The sequence below is a fragment of the Solanum stenotomum genome, chromosome 2 (assembly GCF_019186545.1).
Source record: "Solanum stenotomum isolate F172 chromosome 2, ASM1918654v1, whole genome shotgun sequence".
NCBI classification, from domain to species: Eukaryota; Viridiplantae; Streptophyta; class Magnoliopsida; order Solanales; family Solanaceae; genus Solanum; species Solanum stenotomum.
In genome coordinates, this window is record NC_064283.1 from 14545287 (window position 1) to 14569210 (window position 23924).

The 23924-nt window shown below is 33.4% G+C and overlaps 4 protein-coding genes and 1 pseudogene across 7 annotated transcripts in view; 1 reads left to right on the top strand and 4 right to left on the bottom strand.

Moving 5' to 3' along the window:
- The window catches only part of LOC125855127 (chaperone protein dnaJ 10), a 37463-nt gene extending 31975 nt beyond the window's left edge, over positions 1–5488 (bottom strand). Inside the window, exon 1 of the mRNA XM_049534806.1 lies at positions 5470–5488. The gene's annotated coding sequence lies outside the window, so the exon portion shown is untranslated. The remainder of the gene's footprint in view (positions 1–5469) is intronic.
- LOC125855112 (probable inactive ATP-dependent zinc metalloprotease FTSHI 4, chloroplastic) overlaps positions 1–23924 on the top strand; it is a 460535-nt gene that overhangs the window by 82190 nt on the left and 354421 nt on the right. The gene's annotated exons all lie outside the window — the stretch shown is intronic.
- LOC125855122 (putative F-box protein At3g10430) overlaps positions 1–23924 on the bottom strand; it is an 89655-nt gene that overhangs the window by 28000 nt on the left and 37731 nt on the right. Inside the window, exon 1 of one of the 4 annotated variants that reach the window (XM_049534802.1) lies at positions 7541–7549. The exons of 1 other annotated variant lie outside the window; for it this stretch is intronic. The gene's annotated coding sequence lies outside the window, so the exon portion shown is untranslated. Of the gene's footprint in view, positions 1–813; positions 835–882; positions 907–7540; positions 7550–23924 lie in introns of those variants that run through there. 2 more of the 4 variants (XM_049534799.1, XM_049534801.1) reach the window with 2 other exon arrangements.
- Positions 5937–7139, bottom strand: LOC125855123 (F-box/kelch-repeat protein At3g23880-like). Its single transcript, XM_049534803.1, has one exon. It carries the CDS (start codon positions 7137–7139, stop codon positions 5937–5939), a length of 1203 nt encoding a protein of 400 aa, XP_049390760.1.
- Positions 19916–23924, bottom strand: part of LOC125855712 (uncharacterized) — a 34612-nt pseudogene continuing 30603 nt past the window's right edge.

Genomic DNA, 23924 nt, shown 5'->3' on the forward strand with positions numbered 1-23924 from the left:
TGCTAATTCTTTAATTTTCTCCTCTATTTTCCATACACAATTAATAGGCTGACTAAGTCTTTGGGTTTTTCCTGAATAAAAGTTTCTTGTGCTTTGCCTATATGTACTGGAGCATAACCAAAGAATAAAATAAAAACAAGAAAAAAGGAAAAATATAATACATGTATCAATATCTCAAATTAGCGTCGGATAAAGGGTGTGTTCTAATAAAAATTTTTGGAAAAGATTTTGTTTAGGAAAATAAGTTTCATACGTGACACTTCAAATGAAGAAAATGACTTTGTTTAGGAAGTAGGGAAAACAAGTTTCATATGTGACATTTCAATTGATTATATTGTCCTCCCACTCTCTAAGACACCACATCTTCACCTCACTCCCATAGCTTCCATACCCACTACCCCACACATCTACCCCTCCTCCGTCTCTCATAATATTTGTCTAGATTATACCTAAATGCTTTTAGAATAATCAGCCAAATAGAGTCAAGAAGAGGAGACTAGTAAAGAAGTAGTCATGTGTTTTTCTAGTCTTTTCATTAACTAGTCAATAGTTTTTTTTGAGCTACATATCAAGTTAGCATATAGAGCAATTTTGCAGTTAATTTAAGGAGCATGAAACATTAATTACCCTTTTCTACTAATATCAATCTACAAATCCTTGGAAATGGAACAATTTTAACTTACCAATATTGAAATGTGAAAGATGGGCAGAAGTAAAAAGAATTAGCGTAACAATGGCAGCAAAACCCTATATCCCCAAATAGGACAAATTCAGATTCAGATTCAAATTCAAAAAAATAATCAGAAATCTAACCTTATAAGCTGATGAAGTAGAAGTGGCAAAAAGAGTTATTGGATTGATTGAGTGGTGTTGTAGAAATACCTCAACAGTTGACTACTTCCTCACACTTCTTTTGTCATTTTATTTTATACAAATCCTTTTAATTCCTTTTATCTAAGTTTTTAATTATGCGGTGGAGTAATAAGAACTTATTCATATTTAATTAGAGATTTCGGATTTGAGTCTTTTTGGCTATAAAATGATCTTTGTTAGGGAGCACTTTACCCATAATTTGAGATTTTTCGGCACAAATTCAAATTTAGTGAGGCTCTAATTTGGATATCGAACACTGAGTGAAAAACCAAAAAAAATAAAAATTACCATAGGGCTCATTTGGTAGGTGGATAAAGCTACATCTACATGGTTTTTCATGTATTTAATTTATATAATGTTTTGTTGGTAGAATGTTGTATAAAAGTTATTCATGTATTAACAAAGATGTTTCTCTCTACGATATGTTCCCGCATGAGAAAGAGTTTGTTATTTGANGGGGGGGAGTATTTGGAGTCTTTTAACCACAATTTGAAGCCACGACGTATCTCTTTTATCCATGGTTCAAGGCCCTGACGTATTGTTTTTGCCACGGTTCGAGGCCCCAACATATCTCTATTCGCCTTGGTTCAAATCTAACATGTGGTTCATTTGGGTTCTTCGGGGTGCCTTCGCCAAAGTTCAAGTCTGGAATCAGCCATTCCATTTCTTGAAAGCTTTTAATCTAGCTAGTGTTAGTCATAGTACTTTTGTGTACTTATCAGACTTATGTGAATCCAAACTCGTTTGAGTTATTTACTTTCCAATTGCGCACGAGTATACGTACTTGCTGGGCTTATAGGGTCCAGTTAGGTTATAGATAATTGTTTTACTTCACTACTTTGTTCTTTCCACACTCGTGAGCTATATAGTTAGATTTTTTGTTATTGCTTTGTTCATTTTACCTAATTACCGTTACTTTCATATTTTTCATATTGTTTTTACTTTTCAAGTTCAGTCGACCTATGATGCCTACTCGGCACCTGCCTACTCGGCACCTGTTGTTTTGATATTCATGCTACACTCCACATCTGTTTTCTTGATGTAGATTTGAGCACCTGCTGATAACAGTGATTCGAGCCTAAGTAATGCAAATATCTTCTGAGATGAAGGGTGAGTTGTTGGCGTCCTAGTTTGACTTATCTCCATATGTATATAGTTTTTTACCTGTCTTTTGTATTCGAAACAAGTATATTAATTAGTAAGTCAATAGCATAGGCTCGAAACTATGACTAGAACATTGAGTGCATGACATACACATCTTACTCCTTATTTTCCTTATTCGCAGGGCCGTCTTAACCCCTAGGCCACTAAAGCCATAGCTTGGGGTCCCATATATTTTGGGTCCCCCATTTTAAAATAGCAATTACTTATATATGTTTTTTTTAAAAAATAAATTATATGTACTATGAGCGTTATGGTTTATGCTAAGGAAATTGCATATGAGATGAAAATAAACCCGAATTTCGTAAGAAATAGTTTGATGAAAATATGGATAGCGAAATCACAAAGTCCCTTGAATAATCTTTTAGTGTTTATTGCTTTATATATGTAGGGTAGATCAAACTATTTTTTCATTTCAAAATAGATTCGAACCAATTGAAGCATATATATGGAAATATTTTTGATTTCTTATTTAGTAGTAAAATATTGAGATCACTAGATGATGAGAATTTAAAAAATATTGTCTTAACCTTGAACTTTCTTTAACATGTAATAGTTATTCTGATATTGATGGTTTAAATTTATTTTTTGAATTAAAAGTGTTAAGGGAAATAATACAAATAGAAGATAATGATCTAACGAAAATACTCAATCAAATAAAAGACTTGATTCTTTTTCAAATACACATATTGCTTATAGAATAATGTTAACAATTCATGTAACTGTTACCTCTGCCGGAAGAAGTTTTTTCGAAATTAAAATTGATTAAATCTTCTTTAAGATCAACAATGTCTCAAGAGAGATTGAATGAATTAGCTATATTACCATTTGAAAAAAATTATTAAAACAAATTGATTATGAAACAGTACCTAATGACTTCACATCTAAATTAGCTAGAAAAGAAGATTTTAAATAAAAGTATATAGGGTGAAAAATATAAAATATTAGGGCCCCTCGCTTTAGGCCCCCAATGTTGTTGAGTCGGCCAGCTTATTCGTACCTATTTTTTTCATACTTTCTAACTTCACTAGTACATTATCACTTGTTAAGGAAAATTATGTAAACTGAATAGTAGATGGCCTGATCCACTTAAGAGTGAGTGCTAGTTCATTGATTGATACAACTAATTCACATTAAATAATATATATTACATTTTTGAACTGTTAAACTAGAAATAAGATTAAGGATAAGGGAACTCTTTATTAACTTCACTTTTCCTTATTAGTATCAAAAGTTTCTCGTTTAGGAAATAGGAAGTTTTGAAGGACTAATATTATCCTTTCTTTTAAATTGAACTCTATCCAATGGCTGATTCTATTTATGAATCAATCCCTTAGGTGCATTATTTCCATAGGTTCCAACATTGGTAACAAAATCTAGCTTTCTCGCATGAATTGGCATAATTCTATACTTCCCTCATCTTATCTATCACCAAGGCCGCTCCCACCTTATCCCTTATATCCTCATTCTAATCTTTATCACTCTGAATATGAACACACATCCACCTCAATATCCACATCTCTGCAACATGCATCTTCTAGACATGAGAGTTCTTGACTGGCCAACTCTCATTTCCATACAACAATTTACATACACACTCTATATAAATACACACATACATATATTGGTGGAAAAATCATCAATAGATGAAACTTAAACAAATCTCTCTCTATCTCAATTAATGTGACAGTTGGATTTTATCTTTTAAATTGTTAATTATTGTGATTTACCTTTTCACATAATTTTCAAATATATAAATTTTATATCAAAAAATTTAAAGCTTCTGTATCCGAATTTACTGTCAAATTATAGAAGTTTGAATCTCAAAATTTCAACTAATGCCACGTAAATTAAATCAACCCTAACACTCAAAAAAGCTACAAATAATTCAAACATAGAAAGTAAAAAAGAAATTAAAAAAGAAGTAGAAAAAATCTTGATATATATATAAATTATATATTGATTTATAATTGGTTGCTGTCACTTTTGAGCAAAATCGTGCACACTCAATGGATGTTGTTACAAGTAATATTGGTGTACAAACAACTACCGAAAACAAAGGGAAAATGCCAAGAGTTGGGGTTGATGCGTCGCGAGTTGGTCAGGCGAAAAAATAATGGATTTAGGACACAAACTAATGGATACATCTGATGTTGAAGATACTGAAAATTCTGGGGAGCATGTTTTGCAAGTTGAAACCAAGAATGCAACTAAAAATTGGACACTTTGTTGCACACAAAAATTCAACTAGTAATCGGAGCTTTTCCCGACTAATCAAAATAATTCTCCATGTAGTGAAAAGGGTGCGATTGAAAATTTTCATGACAGTGAGAAGAGGCAAGATATTAGTAATGCCTCAAGAGACCTATTATGTTCGAATAGCTTTGATGCTTTATCGAAGACTACTGGAAAGAAAGTAAAGTTAACAGAGAATGACAATGATTTGATCCAAGAAAAGCAAGTCTCACCACCTACTTTGAATAGCAAATTAAGTCCAGAAGCTCCCATATTTGTGCCTAAATGCGTGATTGTGAAGAAGAATGAGACAAGGGCCTTAGTGTCAAATACAATTGATTTGAGCGAGGATTCTCTTGATGAAGATGAGGAAGACAATATGCTTGATTTGGGCGAGGATTCTCTTGATGAAGAGGAGGAAGATATGCTGGACATATGCTTTGACAGAGTGGCTAGGGAAGGAGATATATCACCTCGGCAACAAAGAAGTAGAAGCAACAAAAGCAAAAAGAAGACACATGGAAGGCAATATAGTTGAGACGGTAAAATGACTGAGGAGTTTGTTTCAAGGCACCTACCGATGCGACATGCAAAGCAAAACCATTTGACAGTATCAATTGGTTCAACAAGATCCAATAAATCCATAAAGAAAGTATGAATTATCAAGTGTTGTTGGATAAGTTTGAAGAAGAAGACAAGAGAAAAATACTTCAAGTTACTTTTGATGGGCAATCAATCTTTTTTAATTCATGCGTTTGTAATAGAAAGTTTGAGGTTGATAATTCAACTTTCTTCTTGATTGACATGTTTTTACATTATTTAAGCATCATCTTTTGTAATATCATCATGGAGTGTATTACAAACTCTGTGGCTATCAGAAAATACTTAGTTCTCTCTAGCTCTTATTTTCTTCATGCTTGTTAGGTAGTAGACGTAAGGTACTTCATTAGGATTAGTAAGGTAAGGCATACCCCCTTGCTTGCACTTATCCCTATTGATATTTTTTATGTTTAATAAAAGGCCACTAGACACTGTCTAGTGGTAAATTTACGGGAAAAAAAAACCTTGAGATAATATGCCTTGCGAATTTCCTCTTCAGATGCTAAAAGACTTACATCAAGAACATCATAATACTCTGTCTCTTTAACCATTTTCTTTTCTTTTCCCAAAATCCCAATTAACAAAAAACTACTCTTTTACCTCTTCCAATACTCTGATTACCTTTTTTTGCGCTTGTAAAATTTTAAAGCAGGAGCGGAAAATCACTTGACTTTAAGGAAAAGAAACAAGCCGTGTTGAGAATTGATTTAAAATCTGTTGTTTAAGTTTACTGCTTAGGATAAGTTTTACAGTAGGTTGAATAAGTCTTTTACTAGAATTGAAATAGTCTTTATTAGTTACTACTTTTCTGGTAGTATTTAGTCAAGTGGCGTCAATTATCTTCTGAGTTTGTAAGCCTATAAAAGGCGCAGAGACTTCTAGTTAATAATCTCTCTTCTTCCTAAAAGCCGAACAAAAAAAATGATGACTGATCCAAACAATTTTAAGCTCAAACACAATGTTATAAGAAGATGAGATAAAAACTAATGTCACACTATTACAGGTAAATCGTTTTCTTTTTCCTGTTTTTCAATTTTTATCACTATAATATTCTGTATGTCAAATCTCTAAGATGAGGCCTCATCCATTGGTATGGTATAGAAGTAGCGTTCAATTTGCTCGACTGCATTATCCTCGCCCTGAGTCTCGTTTCCTCTCTTTATTGGAACTAGGCTCTCCTTGTAATTGAAAACCCAACAGCCAGCAATGGAAAGGTCCAGTTGAAATCCAAGATCTGTAACTCGTCTTGTTGTAGGGTCATATAGCACCAGCTGTGAAGTTTCTGTGATCTCAAAAACCATCTTATCGTTATCCGAGATGTTGAGAGGCCAATGAGCATCTATATGAGGTTGAATAGTAAGAACTTTGGACCAATTTCTCTCTTGTTTCATTACCCACACATTGTATATGGATGTCATTGGTTTGCCAGGGTCACCGGTTAACATAGCAAGTAAGCCGCCATGCAATGTAAGTGTCCCCCAATGTTCACTTGGAATATCTGGGACTTGTATCTCCCCAAACTGTTCGCTGCCCATGTCAAAAGAGCGAATCGTGTAGATATCATCAAGGCCCCTACAAAGCCAATAATAAACCCTGTTGAGATAAGTGGCATCAAGGGGTGCAGACAAGGTAGAACTGGGAGGGAATTCAGGAGTAAGGTGTTTCCATGAATTGTTGCATGAGGAATAGACACAGGCATAGACACGATTATTAGCACCTTGTCCCGGCATATCCCAGAACACTCGAATCCATACAACCTTATAATCTTGAGTCAACAGGTCAAATCCCAATCCAAACTGATGATCATGGTTTGTGAAAAAGCCCTCAATCTCAAAAGGCGCAGGAGGCAGAGTCCTAAACTCTTTGGTGGCAGGATTCCACAAACCCAAGCAAACATCGTCTCCATAAAACTTCTTCTGCACTAAGAATAAGCCATCAACTGGACCAGCAACACACGTGAAATGAGTGATCCTCGGAAGCTGAAGGAGAATTTTTTGTTCAGGGGTCACACCTGGAACAATTTCTTTAGGGAGCAAGGAGAATGCAACAGACTTTACGATGGGGTGTACTTCACGTGCTACTTTCAAGTTGCAAACAAGGAGACGGGCACAATTGTTCTTGTGATGAAAATGTTTTTCTATGAAACTCGGACTTTTGATGAGAGCACACCAGTCCTTGCGCACACATTTGAAACGCAAGAGTGATTCCACGGGCAATCTCAATAGAATATCAATTACTACATCTTCTGGTAAAGGACGGTGACCATCCATACTGGTGGAAATATAAGTAAAATGAGACAACTTACAAACATATTGAAAGAGAACAGATCTAGAAACATGCATTAATTAATAGAACACAGTGCAACGAAAAAGATCAAGCAGCAGCATTACCATGTGAAATAGTAAATTGGACTGATCAATAATCAGGGCCAAATTAAGAGGAGACAAGTAAAGAAGTGGTCATACGGTTTTCTAGAGCAATTTTGCATGCAATTTAAATACCATTTTTCAACTATAATACTAATCGACAAACCCTTGGAAATGGAACAATTTTTAAATGCAAAAGATGGAAAGAAATAAAAAGAATTAGCATAAACAAAAACAATGGCAGCAAAACCCTATATCCCCAAATAGGACAAATTCAGATTCAAATTCAAAATAAATAATCTAACCTTATAAGCTGATGAATAGAAGTGGCAAAAATTGATTGAGTGGTGTTGTAGAAATAGCTCAACAGTTGACTACTTCCTCACACTTCTTTTGTCATTTTATTTTATACAACTCCTCTTAATTCCTTTTATCTAGGGTTTTAATTACCTTTGGGCTCACCAAGGCCCTCTTAAGAGGTTTTGGGCTCGAGTCTTCTTAGCTATAAAATCATCTCTGTTAGGGCGCTTTAATCATAATGTGAAATTTTTCGGCGTGAATCCTAATTTAGTATTAATTTTTATATAATACTTTGTTGGTAAAATATTATATTATTAACAAATATGGTTTTTCTCTACAGTATGTTCCCGCATGAGAAAGAGTGTGATATATATGATTAATTTTTATTTTTTTGGGGGGAGGGGGGAGGGGGCGGGGGTATTTGGAGTCTTTTAGCCACGGTGCGAAGCGCTGGTGTATCTCTTTTAGCCACAGTTCGAGACACTGATGTATGTTTTTTGGCTATGGTTCGAGGCCCTAGATTATCTCTATTCGCCTCGGTTCGAATCCTGACATGTGGTTCATTTGGGTTCTCCGGGGTGCCTGCCAAATGTTGAGTGTGGAGTTAATCATTTCAGTTCTTGAAGCTTTTAATCTAGCTAGTGTTATCCTTAGCACTTCTATGTACTTATCAAGCTTATGTGGGTCCAAACTTGGTTGAGTTAGTTACTTTCCTATTGCGCACGAGTATACATACCTTTGGGCTTATAGGGTCCAGTTAGTTGCTTTACTTTACTACTTCGTTCTTTCTAGACTCGTGAGCTATAGATGTAGACTTTCAGTTATTGCTTTGTACATTTGACCTCTATTTACCCTTACTTTCATATTTTTCGTATTGTTTTAACTTTCGAGGCTCAGTTGACCTATGATACCTACTAGGCACATGTTGTTTTGATATTCATGCTACACTCCACATTTATATTTTTGATGTAGTTCTGAGCGCTAGCTGACAACGATGATCCAAGCCTATGTACTGTGGAGATCTTCTGAGATGAAGGGTGAGCTGATGACGTCCTAGTTCGACTTATCTCCATATGTATATAGTTTTTGACTTGTCTTTTGTATTTGAGACAAGTCTGTACTTTTTGGTCCACTTTTGGGACTTGCACTCTTGTAGTAGATTTGTACTTTTGTCCTTGCTTTTGTATATATTGATGTTGTATCAAACACAGAGATAAACACAGATTTCCATTTGAAGTCTTCCCATTTCCTAGTAAAGAAGTGGTGATTTGCGTTTCTAATCTTTTCATTAGGTAATTAATGTTTTTCTTTTTGTATTTTCAACGTGGAATGTTTCTAGTGCAACTTGTTTTCCCTACTTTCATCACCGAAGTAATTTAATCACTTTTAAGGAGTTTATTTTCTAGAGAAAATAGTATTTTCTAAACATTTGACCAACGAAAAAAGAGAAAATTGGAAAACATGTACCGAACACACCCTACATCAATTTTGAAATAGAAAGAGAGTACAATGAAAAGTGAAAAATGGTGAAAGGGGATATATATGTGCGATCTAATTTAAGAGCAAAAGCATAACGTACAGAAAGAGAGCATCAAAACACAAATACAGAAAATTTAAATCTAACATGAGGAAGAAGAGCCCAAAATGAGAAATGAGAGTAGTGAAGAAGAGGCCAAAAGCTTGTCAATTTATACTACCTACTAATTTTATTTATTTAGGACCAAAAATTTCAAAAGTATTTTTTTCTTAGATTTTGTGTCTAGTCAAAAGAATGTCATTACACCTAAGCCCGTTTTCTCAGCTTGTTAAATTTTCATTATTGCCTCTATTGCAAGAGTTTGTGTATATATATACACTAGGTAATTTGTCCGTGCTTCGCGCGGTCATAAATAGTAATCACATTAAACTTGCAAATAATGCTTTACTAATATCCATACAATAAAAAAATGGAAAAAAATGTGTTCTTAAAATAATATTAGCAATATTCCAGCATGAATTTGATTATTTGTCATTATCACATAATTCAAGAACCTTTAATGAATGAATTATTCATAAATAATAAATCATTGGTTATATAATCAACATTAAAAGGAAAATAAAGAAGAAAATAAGAATATATATACAAAGGCATTTCATAAGAAAAAAAACACATTTAAGTTGCATAGATTTTACAATTGTGATATATGTCTAAGGAAAATAATTCAAAAATTTGTTAACAGGTTCAAAGAAGAAATTACGCTTGAACATGAAAGCAATTATAACTTCTGAACTTGCATAATGAATTTCTTCAATTGATAAGTGAGAAACTTCGTATCTATGTAAAAATAGATAATATGTAAGCTTATATATAGTACTTTTAAGTTATAGAATTTTATATAGAATATCAAAACATGAATTCTTGAAATTGAGTACAATAATTATTTTCTGCACAATGAATATACCTATTATATGTGTATATGCTCAATATAACCGGAGACAATAACTTTGAAGAAACATAAAAAACAGAGTTTAAACATGTACTAAAAATAACAATTAATATCAAAGCATATGTCCAACATTACTAAGTTTGTCACGCCCCGAGCCTACACCTTGGACGTGGCTGACACTCGAGAACCATTGATGGCCCTAAGCGAACCCTTGGCCTGACTTTCTTACTCAGTGGAAGACTTTACTCAAGATAAATACTTTTAAAATAGTACACTGAACTGCTCAATAAATAACTGAGAAGGTAATAAATAACATCACTGCTAAAGTGGCAACTCAAGTCTCAACTTAACTGAAAAGGAAAAGTAAAGACCCATGAACTAACATCAATAACTCTGTCTATGAAGCCTCTAAACTCTGAGGGATGTTGGGACAAGACCCTCGATCATCCTAACAACTGAAATAAGCAAGCAATAAAACAAAACATAACCAAAAGGATCCTCCGGAAAGCAAGGAGGCTCACCAACTGACTCTGAATGCTCAACTGGATCAACAATGCACTGGATGTTGATCCTGGTTACCTGTGTCTGCATCATAAAACGATATAGGCCAACTAGCATTAGTACATTAAATTTACGAGTATGCAAGTTGGATTGCTAAACTTAACATAGGCTTGAAAGAAATCTGAAGAAACAAACTTGGTCTCAACTGAACTGAACTGAACAGATTTCAATATAAAGTAGTATAAAGAAAAGCTTTAAAACATGGTTTTCAACTCTGTGTATTTAGAAATACAATAATAACTATGCATGTATGCAAAGATACAATATGAACTCTGTTTGTATATGAAAATACAAATATTTTTGATGTATTTAAAAATACAAAATGCTGCTGTGGGAGTTTCTCTAACCGACAACCATCACTTAAGAGCTATCCTGATGATACAACATTTTGCCTCACACTGCCATGGCCGTCCTATACCTTGCCATGAGTATAGAACCTGAACTACTAAGTGGATCCACTAGTCTATGCTAAAAAACACTAAGGAATCATCTAAAAAGTATGACCTTTTTCTACCCATGGTGGCTACATAGTTTATGGCGGCTCGGAGATTTTTGAACTCTCTCCCATATTGTGCTCAATACTACTCCCAAAATATACTAGCTCTTTATGTTTTAAAAACATAACTTCTTTCTCTGGTTTGAGATAATTGCTCAAAACTTAGCTCAAAGGCCATCTTGGAAATCTCAGTTTCCTTTCTTGCTTAATTGTGAAAACATTTACTCTTTAACTGAAAAACTAGCTCAAAGGCTCTTTACTGAAAAACTAGCTCAAAGGTTCTTTACTGAAAAACTAGCTCAAAGGCTCTTTACTGAAAAACTAGCTTAAAGGCTCTTTATTGAAAAACTAGCTCAAAGGCTCTTTACTGAAATCAAGGTTTCCTTTCTTCTTTAAATGTGAAAACATTTTACTCTTTGGGAATACATTGTCCCGACATACTCTTTTGAAGAAATGAACTTCAAACTTTACTCTTTACTCAACTCAAAACTCAAGTCTTAAAACAAAGTTAAAACATTTGTAAAAGACTCTTGGAAGACTCTATGAACTTCTCTTGACTTGACTCTTAACTTCTCCTTGAATTGAATTATGGATTCAAGGATTGTGATTTGTGATAGGAAAGATCTCATGATGTTTAGGAATGATTTTAGATAGCTAAACATGAGAAAAAAAATCAAGAAATCACTGTCTGAAAGCTAGTCAGTGACGCGGAGATGTATTTAAATTTTGGTCGTGAAAATAATTTTTGAGGCAGAATGGTCCGTGACCGCTCCGCGACGCGAGGGAGGATTTTCCAAATCTGAGGAACAGGTCCGCGACGCGGACCTGGTACCCAGATTTGCCCGACTTGTTCCTTCTTCGTTTTTCAGCCCCAATTCGCCTAATTTCGATTCATTTTCTCTATATCTCTTTAGATTCAGGTACCCACAACATATACACAGGAATCTAACTCAAAGAAACTCTAATAATCAATTTTAAACTCTCAAGAACTCCTTAATCTCATCCCAAATTCAAGAACGAAAGCAATTCAAGAATACAACTTAAGAACATCAAATTCTCAATCTCTTTAGGACGTAATTACATTGAATAAAACATGTTTGGCACGTGTGTGAACGAACCTAATGCTGTGTGAACTCACATACCTCGTAGGGATCACCCCTTGATGAAATCCACAAGCGATTTGTGAAGATCTTGACGATTCTTGCTTCCTTTTCCCCTTTCTCCTCTTCTTTTCTCTTTTCTCAAAACCCTAACTCTTTTTCCAAAAGCGTAAATGACTAAGATCAGTTTAGACCCCAATTAATTATCCAAAAACGAAATAAAATAATTGGGTAAGGAAAAAACCATAATGCCCCTCTAAAATCCGGATTGGACATTTCCTTATTTGAACAACCCAACTTCCAATGGGTATAACTCACTCATACAAACTCGGAATAGCGTAAACTTGGTGGCGTTGGAAAGATTATTCCAAGATATTTCCTACGATATCTGGAAACACACCTAGCTCATCTTGAGCTACGAGTTATGGTCATTTGAAGTTGACTAAAAACTCAAACTTAACCAATTTTCCAGATTTTTTTTATTTCCAAAAATCACTCTTTCAAATTCTAGCTCTTTCTAGTTCTTTTAATTTACGAGATGTTAAAGAATAGAATGAAATAGAAAGGAAAAAATCGAGTCCACTGAAAGCACATTGTCTCCTAAAAAAAACTATTCCCCTCCAATACCTGAGGTTTAAAGAATTAGATCCTCTTAGAATGGAAAGATTTTATTCATTAACGTGTTGATACAAAAATAATGGTGTGAGTAAGCCACTCAACAGGAGAAAAGTACCCGAATATTTAATTGTGCAGAAGAAGAAGTTTAGAATTTTCGTTGTTTTAAAATGAGAGGAAATCCCTCTATTTATAGACAAAAAATGGTAGTGTGAACAAATGCTTATGTGCCTTAACGGAAATGTCACGACTATTTGGAAAAGTCACAACCCTTCGAAAAGGTGACAACCTTTCATAAACGTCACAACCTTTCGTAAGAGTCACAACTTTTCATGAAAGGGGAAGACTAGTTTTGGAAATAAATAAATTAAAAGGGAATCCTTGTTGTGGTGGCACCACGTAGACGGGCCTAGAGTTCTCTTTATATATATATTACCTTAAAAGCATAAACTCCTAAACTGAATGTTGAATTACTATAATACTCCAATTAAAAATACTCAATTTATTAATTTAATTATTTGTATTACATTAAATGTAGATACCCTTTCATATTAAAGGTTGTGATTTTCTCAAAGAGATGTGACTTTTCCAAAGGGTTGAGACTTTTTCTGATGGGTTTTGACATTTTTGATGAGTTGTGACTTTCCCAAGGGTTGTGCCTTTTCCGATGAGTTGTGCCTTTTGCAAAAGGTTGTGATATTTCTGACGAGCAGTGACTTTTTCGAAAGGTTGTAACTTTTCTGATAAGGAACAAGTAGCACCTATTAATACAACTATTTGTCAGCTATAAATAGAGTGTTTCCTCTCATTTTTAAACTACAATTTTAAAAATGTTTTCTACTCTTGTTTTTCTTAAAAAATCTAAGGGTTATTTGCAATAGTTGATTACGTTCAAAATTAAACGAAATTCGAGGTACCACATAAGAAAGAGTTGGTGAACAAATTGTAGCAAATCATTCATAAAGTCACACATGTATTTTCCTTACGATTTTCGTGAGTTAATAGTGACGAAATGTTGTGGGAAAGACAATAAAAATAAACAAATATGAATAAAGTCACACGATTTGGGTAAGATAATTCCTTTTTTTTTACCCTCAAATGAAGCAGTTTATTTCTGATTTTACAAAAACAACGGGTATCAGTGTAGTCCATTAAATCATTAGTTTTGATGTTAAATCCACTATTTTAAAAATAGATTTTCACTTTTATTTATAATATGATAATATAGACATGATAAAAATTATTTTTTAATAGATATGTAAGTAAAAATTAACGAAGAAAGTAAAGTGTTGGTGAGAAGGGATTTTAAACAAATGGAACACTATAGTGAATATAGCATGAATATATAGTTTTCGTCTTCCTTCTTCATTGGCTATGTATTGCTTCATATTTTCCTATTATTTTGTGATCATTTTAATTTGAGAAAATTTTATGTCACAAGATACACTCCTTGTTATCTATATAAAAAGGTTAAATTACTTGGATGGGTACCTTTTAATAAATAATTATTAATTTTAGCGATACTTTTTATTTATTACCATTTTTAGTGATACTATGTTAAATCTGCAATATGTATTAAAAGTGAATTATGTATGCCATATATATGTGTTATAATTGTTTTTAAAAAATATATTATACTTAGACACATTGTATTATAAGTGTATTAAAATATGTTATAAATGTATTATCCATCAATAAAACTTGTATTATATGTGAATAATAAATTGTTCTTTGTAATATGTATTAAAATTATATTATAAATGTATTAAAAGTGATCAATGAGAAGAAATGTTATTGCTATAAATGCTAAATATTTTTTTAATGTTGTATATTTATGTAAGTTTCCCTAATAAAAATAAAAAAGAAAATAGTGATTGATCATAAAATAATCTTAAATCAAATTAAAGATTCTATAAACAATACTTTAAATTTTATTCATCTATTAATTTTTATTATCGAAAAAGTTTAATATTTTATATCACGATACAACTTATATAAGATACCAGATACTTTCATTAGACAACAACTATATGATATGTTTGAGGTAGGAAAAAGGAGAAGACTATAATTCTACAAAGATAAGGTAGAAACTTAAAGAAATGAAATATTTTTCACCAAATGTGATGTTGTTCATATATTAAAATTAAATTATGCTACTGAAATGCATATGTATATCTAAAACAAAGAATTGGTCAAGCTAAATATTTGACATACACTCAAACCTCAATTTAGCCATCATTCGTTATAACAATAAAGTACCTTTTTATTTTAGAATTACCTTTCTATGATAGTCTTACTCAAATATTAATTGGTAAAAGATAGATTACATAGAAAGAGAAAATATTGAAATATTTATGGTAATCCTTATTAGTGTCATGCACATACTAAATTTGAAGTATGAATAGTTGTAACTTTTCCGGAGGGTTGTGATTTTTCAAAGGGTTGTGACTTTTCCGAAGGGTTGTGCCTTTTCCGATGAGTTGTGACTTTTGCAAAAGGTTGTGAATTTTTCGATGAGCAGTGACTTTTTTGAAAGGTTGTAACTTTTATGATAAGGAACAATTAGCACATATTCATACTACTATTTGTTAGCTATAAATAGAGGGTTTCCATCACTTGTAATCTACGATTTTTGAAAGTTTTCTACTCTTCTTCTTCTTAAAAAATCTAAGGTTTATTTGCAACAATTGATTAAGTTCAAAATTCAACGAAATTTGAGGTACCATATAACAAAGAGCTGTTGAACAAATTGTAGCAAATCATTTATAAATTCACACTCATATTTTTTCTTATGATTTCCATGAGTTAACAGTGACAAAAAGTTGTTGGAAAGACAATAATAATAAACAAATATGAAAAAAGTCACATAATTTGAGTAAGATATTTCTTCTTTGGTTTTTTATTTTTTATTTTTTTACCCTCAAATGAAGCAGTTTCTTTCTGATTTTGCTAAAACAGCGGGCATCAACATTGTCCATTGAATCAAAAATAGATTTTCACCTTAATTTACTTATAATATGATAATATAGACATGATAATAATTATTTTTAATAGATATAAGTAAAAATGAATGAAGAAAATAAAGTGTTGGTGACAAGAGATTTAATCAAATGGAACACTATAGTAATAGATCATGAAAATATATTTTCGTCTTCCTTCTTCATTGGCTATGTATCATTCCATATATTTTTTTTCCTATTATTTTGTGTTCATTTAAATTTGAGAAAATTTTATGTCAAGAAAAAGGAGAAGACTACAATTTCCATATTTAAACTTTGAATGTATTTTGAAATGTTTCAATAATATCTGGTCATTTTGATATAAAAATACAAGTAATTCAATGACAATCTTTATTAATCATTTAAAAGCAATTGTCCTTTGTTCTTTAAATTATAATTATTTACTAAAAAGCTTTAATTTAGTAATATTACTTCTATTTTACAATATCGTATACTATATTTACGATACGCATGTGCTGTGAAACTAATATATATATATATATATATATATATATATATATATATATTTGGAGTCTTCTAGCCATGGTTCGAGGCCCTAGCATATCTCTATTCGTCTCGGTTCGAATCTTAACATGTGAATCATTTGGGTTCTTCGGGTGCCTTCACCAAAGTTCAAGCCTAGAGTCAACCATTTCAGTTCTTGAAGCTTTTAATCTAGCTAGTGTTATCCTTAGCACTTTTGTGTACTTAACAAGCTTATGTGGGTCCAAACTCATTTGAGTTATTCCCTTTCCAGTTGCGCACAATTATACATACCTTCTGGGCTTATAAGGGTCCAATTAGGTTATAGATAGTTGCTTTACTTTACTACTTCATTCTTTCCAGACTTGTGACCTATATAGGTAGACTTTTCGTTATTGCTTTGTTCATTTGACCTCTAATTACCCTTACTTTCATATTTTTCATATTGTTTTTACTTTCCAGGCTCAGTTGACCTATGATGCCTACTGGGCACCTGTTGTTTTGACATTATCTCCATATGTATATAGTTTTGACCTGTCTTTTGTATTCGAGACAAGTCTGTACTTTTTGGTCCATTTTTGGGACTTGCACTCTTGTAGTAGCTTTGTACTTTTGTCCACCAGGTCGTGAGATTGAATCATGTACTCTTGCTTTTGTATATATTGATGTTGTTTCTCATTTTTGTTGTACTTTCTCGATATTGCTTTACATTTCTTGTTGGTTGTTGATTCTGCCCAATATATCTATTTCTTAGAAGTTTTTACTTAAAACCCTGCATGTGAATTTTATGTCCGTCATGTGAAATAAATTAAATATAACAATAAAGGATTAAGTTAGTCAATAACATAGGCTCGAAACTACTACTAGAACATTGAGTGCATGGCATGCACATCTTACTCCTTATTTTCCTTATTCGTACCTGTTTTTTTTTTTCATACTTTCTAACTTCACTGGTACATTATCCCTTGTTAAGGAAAATTATGTAAACAGAATAGTAGATGGTCTGATCCACTTAAGAGTGAGTTCTAGTTCATTGATTGATACAACTAATTCACATTAAATGCTGATTCTATTTATGAATCAACTATACATGTTGATGCTGAATCAATCCCTTAATTAAGTGCATTATTTGCATAGGTTCTAACATTGGTAACAAAATCTAGCTTTCTCGCTTGAATTGACATATTTCTATACTTTTCTCATTTTATCTATCATGGAGGCCATTCCCACCTTATCCCGTATATCCTCATTTTTAATCTTTATCGCTTCGAGTATGATGATTAACGTATCAACTACACCTCATCCAATACTAGGTGTAGATGATCGTTAAGGAGTATAAACCCAACAAAAGAGTTCGGGTCGATCCCACAGAGAGTAGTGCTATTTTGAATTCAAATATGAAGTTATAATGGTGACTTTTGCAGCTGAAGGAATAAACGATTTCAGAAACTATGGACCAAATTGGAGGAGTAATCACAATTCCAAAATGAGCAGTTTTAGACTAGAAAACCACTTCAACAATGAACTAGGAACAACCAAATAAGGGAAAGATGCTTGGGGGATTGACTAACCAACTGCTACGTTCAACTCAACGGGTGCAAATCACTAACCAAAAATGCTAATTCTTCATGGGTAGGAAGAACTTTAGGTAAGACACTTTTCTCTTGAACAATTACCTTGTTTCTACTGATTTCTTTCGAACCTTAGCGCACTACATAAAAAGACCAGCCCACAACCGCACCATATCCACTCTCTCGAGCTAGATACATAGGATGAATCTTGGGCATCACTTTCTCAAGCTAAAACCGTCATGACCCACTAGCTATGAGTGCCAAGCAGGGGCGATTTTAAGCTTAAAAAATGGGTCACTTGAACCCGTGGTCATCCGACAAAACTCAATATATTACTTGTATAATTTTTAAAATATATAAAATAGCAACTGAAGGAACCCATGAACACAAACAACTAGATGGTTCACTGGTTTGAGTGTTAGTTTTCCACCTTGGGGTTGAGGGATCGATTCCCAGATGCTGTATTTTCACAACCTTGCATTTTATTTTATTCACAAAAGAGTTTCTGCATTCAGCCTTTTTAAAACTTTTTCTTATAATAAAATTTATTTATTTAGCAAATGTATTTAATATTTTTCTTATGAAAAACCTATATTTATTATTGCTAAAATAAATAAGGCCCCTCAAATTTGAAAGTCTAAATTGGTTGTCTTTTTTCTTAAAGGGACAGAGCCGCCCTTGACAATGATGCACCCGTCTTCTTGAAATTCTAGATTTGCCTCTGGTGCCAAGTTATCACCTTAGCTCTACACTTCTCTCTCCAGCAAGCATAAAACCCTGAATTATATTGAAATAAACATACAATATAGAGGTTCAACCACATCAATAACTCAGACCCACTTCAAATTAACACAAAAATCGGTAATAACTAGCACCCATTAAGCCAAAATCAGCAATTGGTTACATCATCAAACCCCTAAGATCGGAGTTTTAGCCAATCATCATAAAAGAAAGAAATTCAATACCTACTACATTCTCCATAGCTGGGTATTAGACAATCGAAATTCTAAGAGGAATAATATCTATACTATTACAATACCCAATTGAAATCTCTTGCCAAAATTGCTTAAAATCAACAAGAGTAGTGTTTTTGTTCTCTCTATTTCGTTCCTCACAATTTCTGAATGCTTTCTCTCTCTTCTAAAAATCAATTTATACTGATCTGAGGTGTGGCTTTTTGGGGTCAATCGGCGGGGAAAGTCGGGCTTCGGCGACCAGTCAGCAACTCACCGATCGTCCTTGTCTATCACCTTCTTTCTTCACATTTTCATCGTTCAAACACTGTAATTTTAGGCGATCTAGATCGGGATCGCTGATCATTTCTGCGATGCGCCACCCTTTAGTCTTTTAGTTCACCAATTTGAGTTCACCTTGGTCTCGACCAGTACGTTCGGCGACATGAACTTCCTTCGGCGATGCACTTGGCAATCCGCCGATAGGGAAAGCAGTTCACCTTAGTTTTTCCTATTTCAGGCTCAATGTTCTGTAAATTTAGGCAATCCAGGGGTAACTTGGCGATTCGGCAAGTTCTCTTGGCGATCGTCAGGCTTGTTTTTCTCCCTCTTTTTCATCTTGTGTAGTCCTTTTTGCATATTAGTGTCCTTGCTTTGTTCCTCAACCCATATATCTGAAAATTACATATTTAACATCAATTTATGGCACAAATTAAGCATTTGGGACACTAAGACCATATATAGAAAGCTTCAAATGAGTCCAAATCTCGAACTCATCATATGACCGCACATCCACCTCAATATCCGCATCTCTGCAACAATATGCATCTTTTGGACATGGGATTTCTTGACTGGCCAACTCCCATTTCCATACAACAATTTACATACACACTCTATATACATATATCAATGGAAAAATCATCAACAAAATTTCCAAATCCTCTTTCATTAAACAAAGGCAAAAATTAGCAAAGAAATATAATATAAAGAAGTAACAACAAAAACAAATTGTTTGTTTGTTGTTAAGTTTATCAGAAAGGAGGACATACAGTCTCTTAGGACAACTACTCTTATTCATAACAGCCCACCACCATCATTGTTGCTATCACTATCTGAGATGTGTTTTATAAGCTATTGAATGTAATTATTCGGGTAACAACCAACAGGGCCGGATGTTCACTGTAAGACATTGAAGAAGTGGTTGATTTGTCGGACTGCATTATCATTTCCACTCTTTATTTGAACTAGACTCTCCTTGTAATTGAAAACTCAACAGTAACTCATGAATACGTCCAGCTTACATTCAAGATCTACAACTTACTTGTCTTGTTGTAGGGTCATATAGCACTAGCTGTGAAGTTTCTGGGATTCCGTAAATCATCTTATCATCCTCCCAGACGCCTTTACGCAAATGAGCAGGTATGAAAGGTTGAATGGTAATAACTTTCGTCCAACTACCCTCTAATTGGTTCATTGCCCACACATCATATATGCACGTTATTGGTATACCAGGGTCATCACTAACTAAATTAGCAAGCGAGTCACCACGCAACATGAGACTTCCCCACTCTGCCTTTGGATTAATATCTGGTCCTTGCATCTCACCAAATTGTTCACTGTCCATGTCAAATGAGCATATGGAGAAGTTATCATTGACGCGTCCAGCAAGCCAATAATATAACCCATTGAGATATGTGGCCCCAATGGAATTGTGTAACCAAGAAAAGTAAGGCAAGTCCAGTCTTACGGTCTTCCACGAGTTATTGCGCAAGGAATAAATACTGAAAAAGCAGCGAGGGGGAACATCCCGCTGCATTCAATCATCCCAAATTTTTTTAATACCAATGTTTGCACACACATTTGAAACGCAAAAGCGATTCCACTGGCAACCTCAACAGAACATCCACTAATAAATCTTCTGTTATATGACGTCTACGTCTAACCATAATGGTGGATGCTTGCCTCCCAGTTTATCCACATATAAATCTACGCCACACTATAACCTTGGATGCTTTGACTACATCTATGACCAGTAAGTACAAGATTGATTGGGTATTTGGTTTTATTTTTGAGTTTGTCATATGTTGAAATACTGACCCCCATATTTGCCTAAGGAACATGTATATTCTATATGTTCCTTTGCAGATTACAACAGTTACGTTATGTAAAACAATTAAAGTAATGACACAATATTTTATTGCGGAAAACCCCGGCTCATGAAGGATTAAAAATCACGACCTACACCTCTGTAGGATTTAACTCTACTTCATTAAACTCTGAGCCTCAACAAAAGATTACAAATCTATGTAACCTAAGGAATTATAAACTCTAATTCCTAGACGCCAACAACCAACTAGATCGTCGACCCCACTTCACGTTATGGATTCGGATTACAACTCTTGCAATCCTATGAACTAACTCTAATTCCTAAACTCCAACACAAACCCCAAAGGTTTATGTTCCCAAGTCTTTAAGTCACCCCAACTTGAAGACTCCATTCCTACTCCAGTTTATACTTCACTGGATCTAGAAAGAACTAAAGGTACAACTCGATAAAAACTCAATACAAGCAAACTTGACTTAAGAACTATAAAGCATAAGCTTATGAATCAGTTCTTAAATTCTTGTTTCTTGTTTCCTTGCGTTGGCTGCACTTCGTAATCGGAAAACACTCAAATATGAACTCCCTCTATTTGATTGTATTCTACTTGTAATGCGTTGTTTAAGTGCGCAAGGTTCTCCAAAGAAAATATTGCCCTATTTATAGACTTTGAACTCTTGAAAACCTTTTTCAACTTGAATTCGATTTACATATCTGATCATGCTTCCTACTCTGTTCCGGATTTGAAAGTTATTCACGTTGTTATGCTTCCTACTCTGCTTATGCTTCCTACTTCGTTTACGCTTCCTACTTTGCTTAGGATTTCTTTATGAAAGGAAACCTTTTTGCACTGGTTTCTTGTCGAAAAAGCAACCTTTCCACCGCTTTATAACTTCTAATTCGCGTGGTTGACGTTCTCCTTATCCCAATCGGATTCGATCTGAAAGGAACATGTTGACGCAACCGGTTCCTTTCCTCTATTCCTCTATTTGTCAATTATCAAAATCTTTCTCGATCTAACATCATATATACATATGAGAGTGCTTTGTTATTACACGATATATCTTATGAATAATATAGGAAATGTTTATGAAGTTTTAAAGTTTTTGTTCAATAACTTTGATTAATCGAAATATATACTTATATGTGTTTGTCTATACATTTATTTCTGGTATCTCAGCACATGTATCATACCCCAAATCCTAAAATTTATGTGATGAAAGAATTTGTCCTTTAGATCCGCAACCGTTTCAGGTCAAGCAATTTTCTTGTATTAGAATCTAAAAGCTGATTTTCATTTCTAAAATCGTAAGTTAATAAAAGAAAGAAAAAATATACACTACAAGAAAAAGCCTTAATTAAGACCAACATTTAAGGACGAGTCTATATTCTTGTCTCTAAAAGTATATCTATTGGGACGAGATTATATTTCGGTCCTTATTAATATATTTTATAAGGAAGGTATTAAATCAGGTCCCTAAAAAACATACTAACTAGTCCCAAAATGTAATTAGAGTCATTGGGGCTTGAGCGGGAGAATTTTCCGCCAGATGAAAATTTTCGTTTTAGCAAAAAATTTTGGGCATGGAAAAAATAGTTCTAGAAGTAAAAGGAAAAATACTTAATTTTTTATAATCTCTTCAGCTCACCACTAAAAAAAAGATCTCCACTGAAACTCTTCAACTCACCATTGAAACTCAATGTTCTCTACCTTAATCTCAACGATTCTCTACCCTANACCAGATTTAGACTTCTAGGGACCAGATTTCCCTTCCCTATAGACCGTTTTTCTTGTAGTGATAGATTTCCATCTTAAAAATTTAAAAGTCTTCCCATTTTCTAGTGAACAAGTGGTGATTTGCTTTTCTAATTTTTTCCTCACTTTTTAAAAGTGTCTTTTTCCTTAAGAGGAAATATTTTTCAAAACTTTTGATCAACCGAACATAGGAAAATTGGAAAACAAGTATCGAACACATACATATAAACACAGATTTCCATTTGAAGTCTTCCCATTTCCTAGTAAAGAAGTGGTGATTTGCTTTTCTAATCTTTTCATTAGGCAATCAATGATTTTCTTTTTGTATTTTCAACGTGGAATGTTACTAGTGCAACTTGTTTTCCCTACTTTCATCACGGAAGTAATTTAATCACTTTTAAGGAATTTGTTTTCTAGAAAAAATAGTATTTTCTAAAACATTTGACCAACGGAAAAAGAGAAAATTGGAAAACATGTACCGAACACACCCTAAATCAATTTTGAAACAGAAAGAGAGTAAAATGAAAAGTGAAAAATGGTGAAAGGGGATATATATATATATATACATACATGCGATCTAATTTAAGAGAAAAAGCATAAGGTGCAGAAAGAGAGCAGCAAAACACAACTACAGAAAATTGAAATCTAACCAAAGGAAGAAGAGCCAGCCCTAAATGAGAAATGAGAGTAGTGAAGAAGAGGCCAAAAGCTTTGTCTATTTATACTACCTACTAAATTTTATTTAGGTTTATTTATTTAGGACCAAAAATTCCAAAAGTACTCTTTTTTTCTTAAATTGTGTCTGGTCAAAAGAATGTCATTACCCCTATGCCCGTTTTCTCAGCTTATTAAATTTTCATTATTGCCTCTAGTGCAAGAAATTTTTTTTTCATATATAGATTTAAAATAGTAAGTATGAAGATAGTTTGAAAATTGTAAGTATTCTCAGGGAGCAAGGAGAATACAACAGATTTTACAATGCCATGTCCTTCATCTGATACTTTCGAGTTACAAACGAGTAGACGGGCACGATTGTTATTGTGATGAAAATGTTCTTGTATGAAACTCGGACTTTTGATGAGAGGAAACCAATGCTTGCATACACATTTGAAACACAAAAGTGATTCCACAGGCAACCTCAATAGAATATTAACTACTAGATCTTCTGGTAAGGACAACGACCCTTCGTACCGGTGGAAATATAAGTTACAAACATATTGAAAGAGAACATATCTAGAAAACATACATTAATCATATATTACTATAAGTGGGAACAGAAAAAGTTAAAAGTTGAATTATGATTTTACCCCTATTATAAATTAAAATAT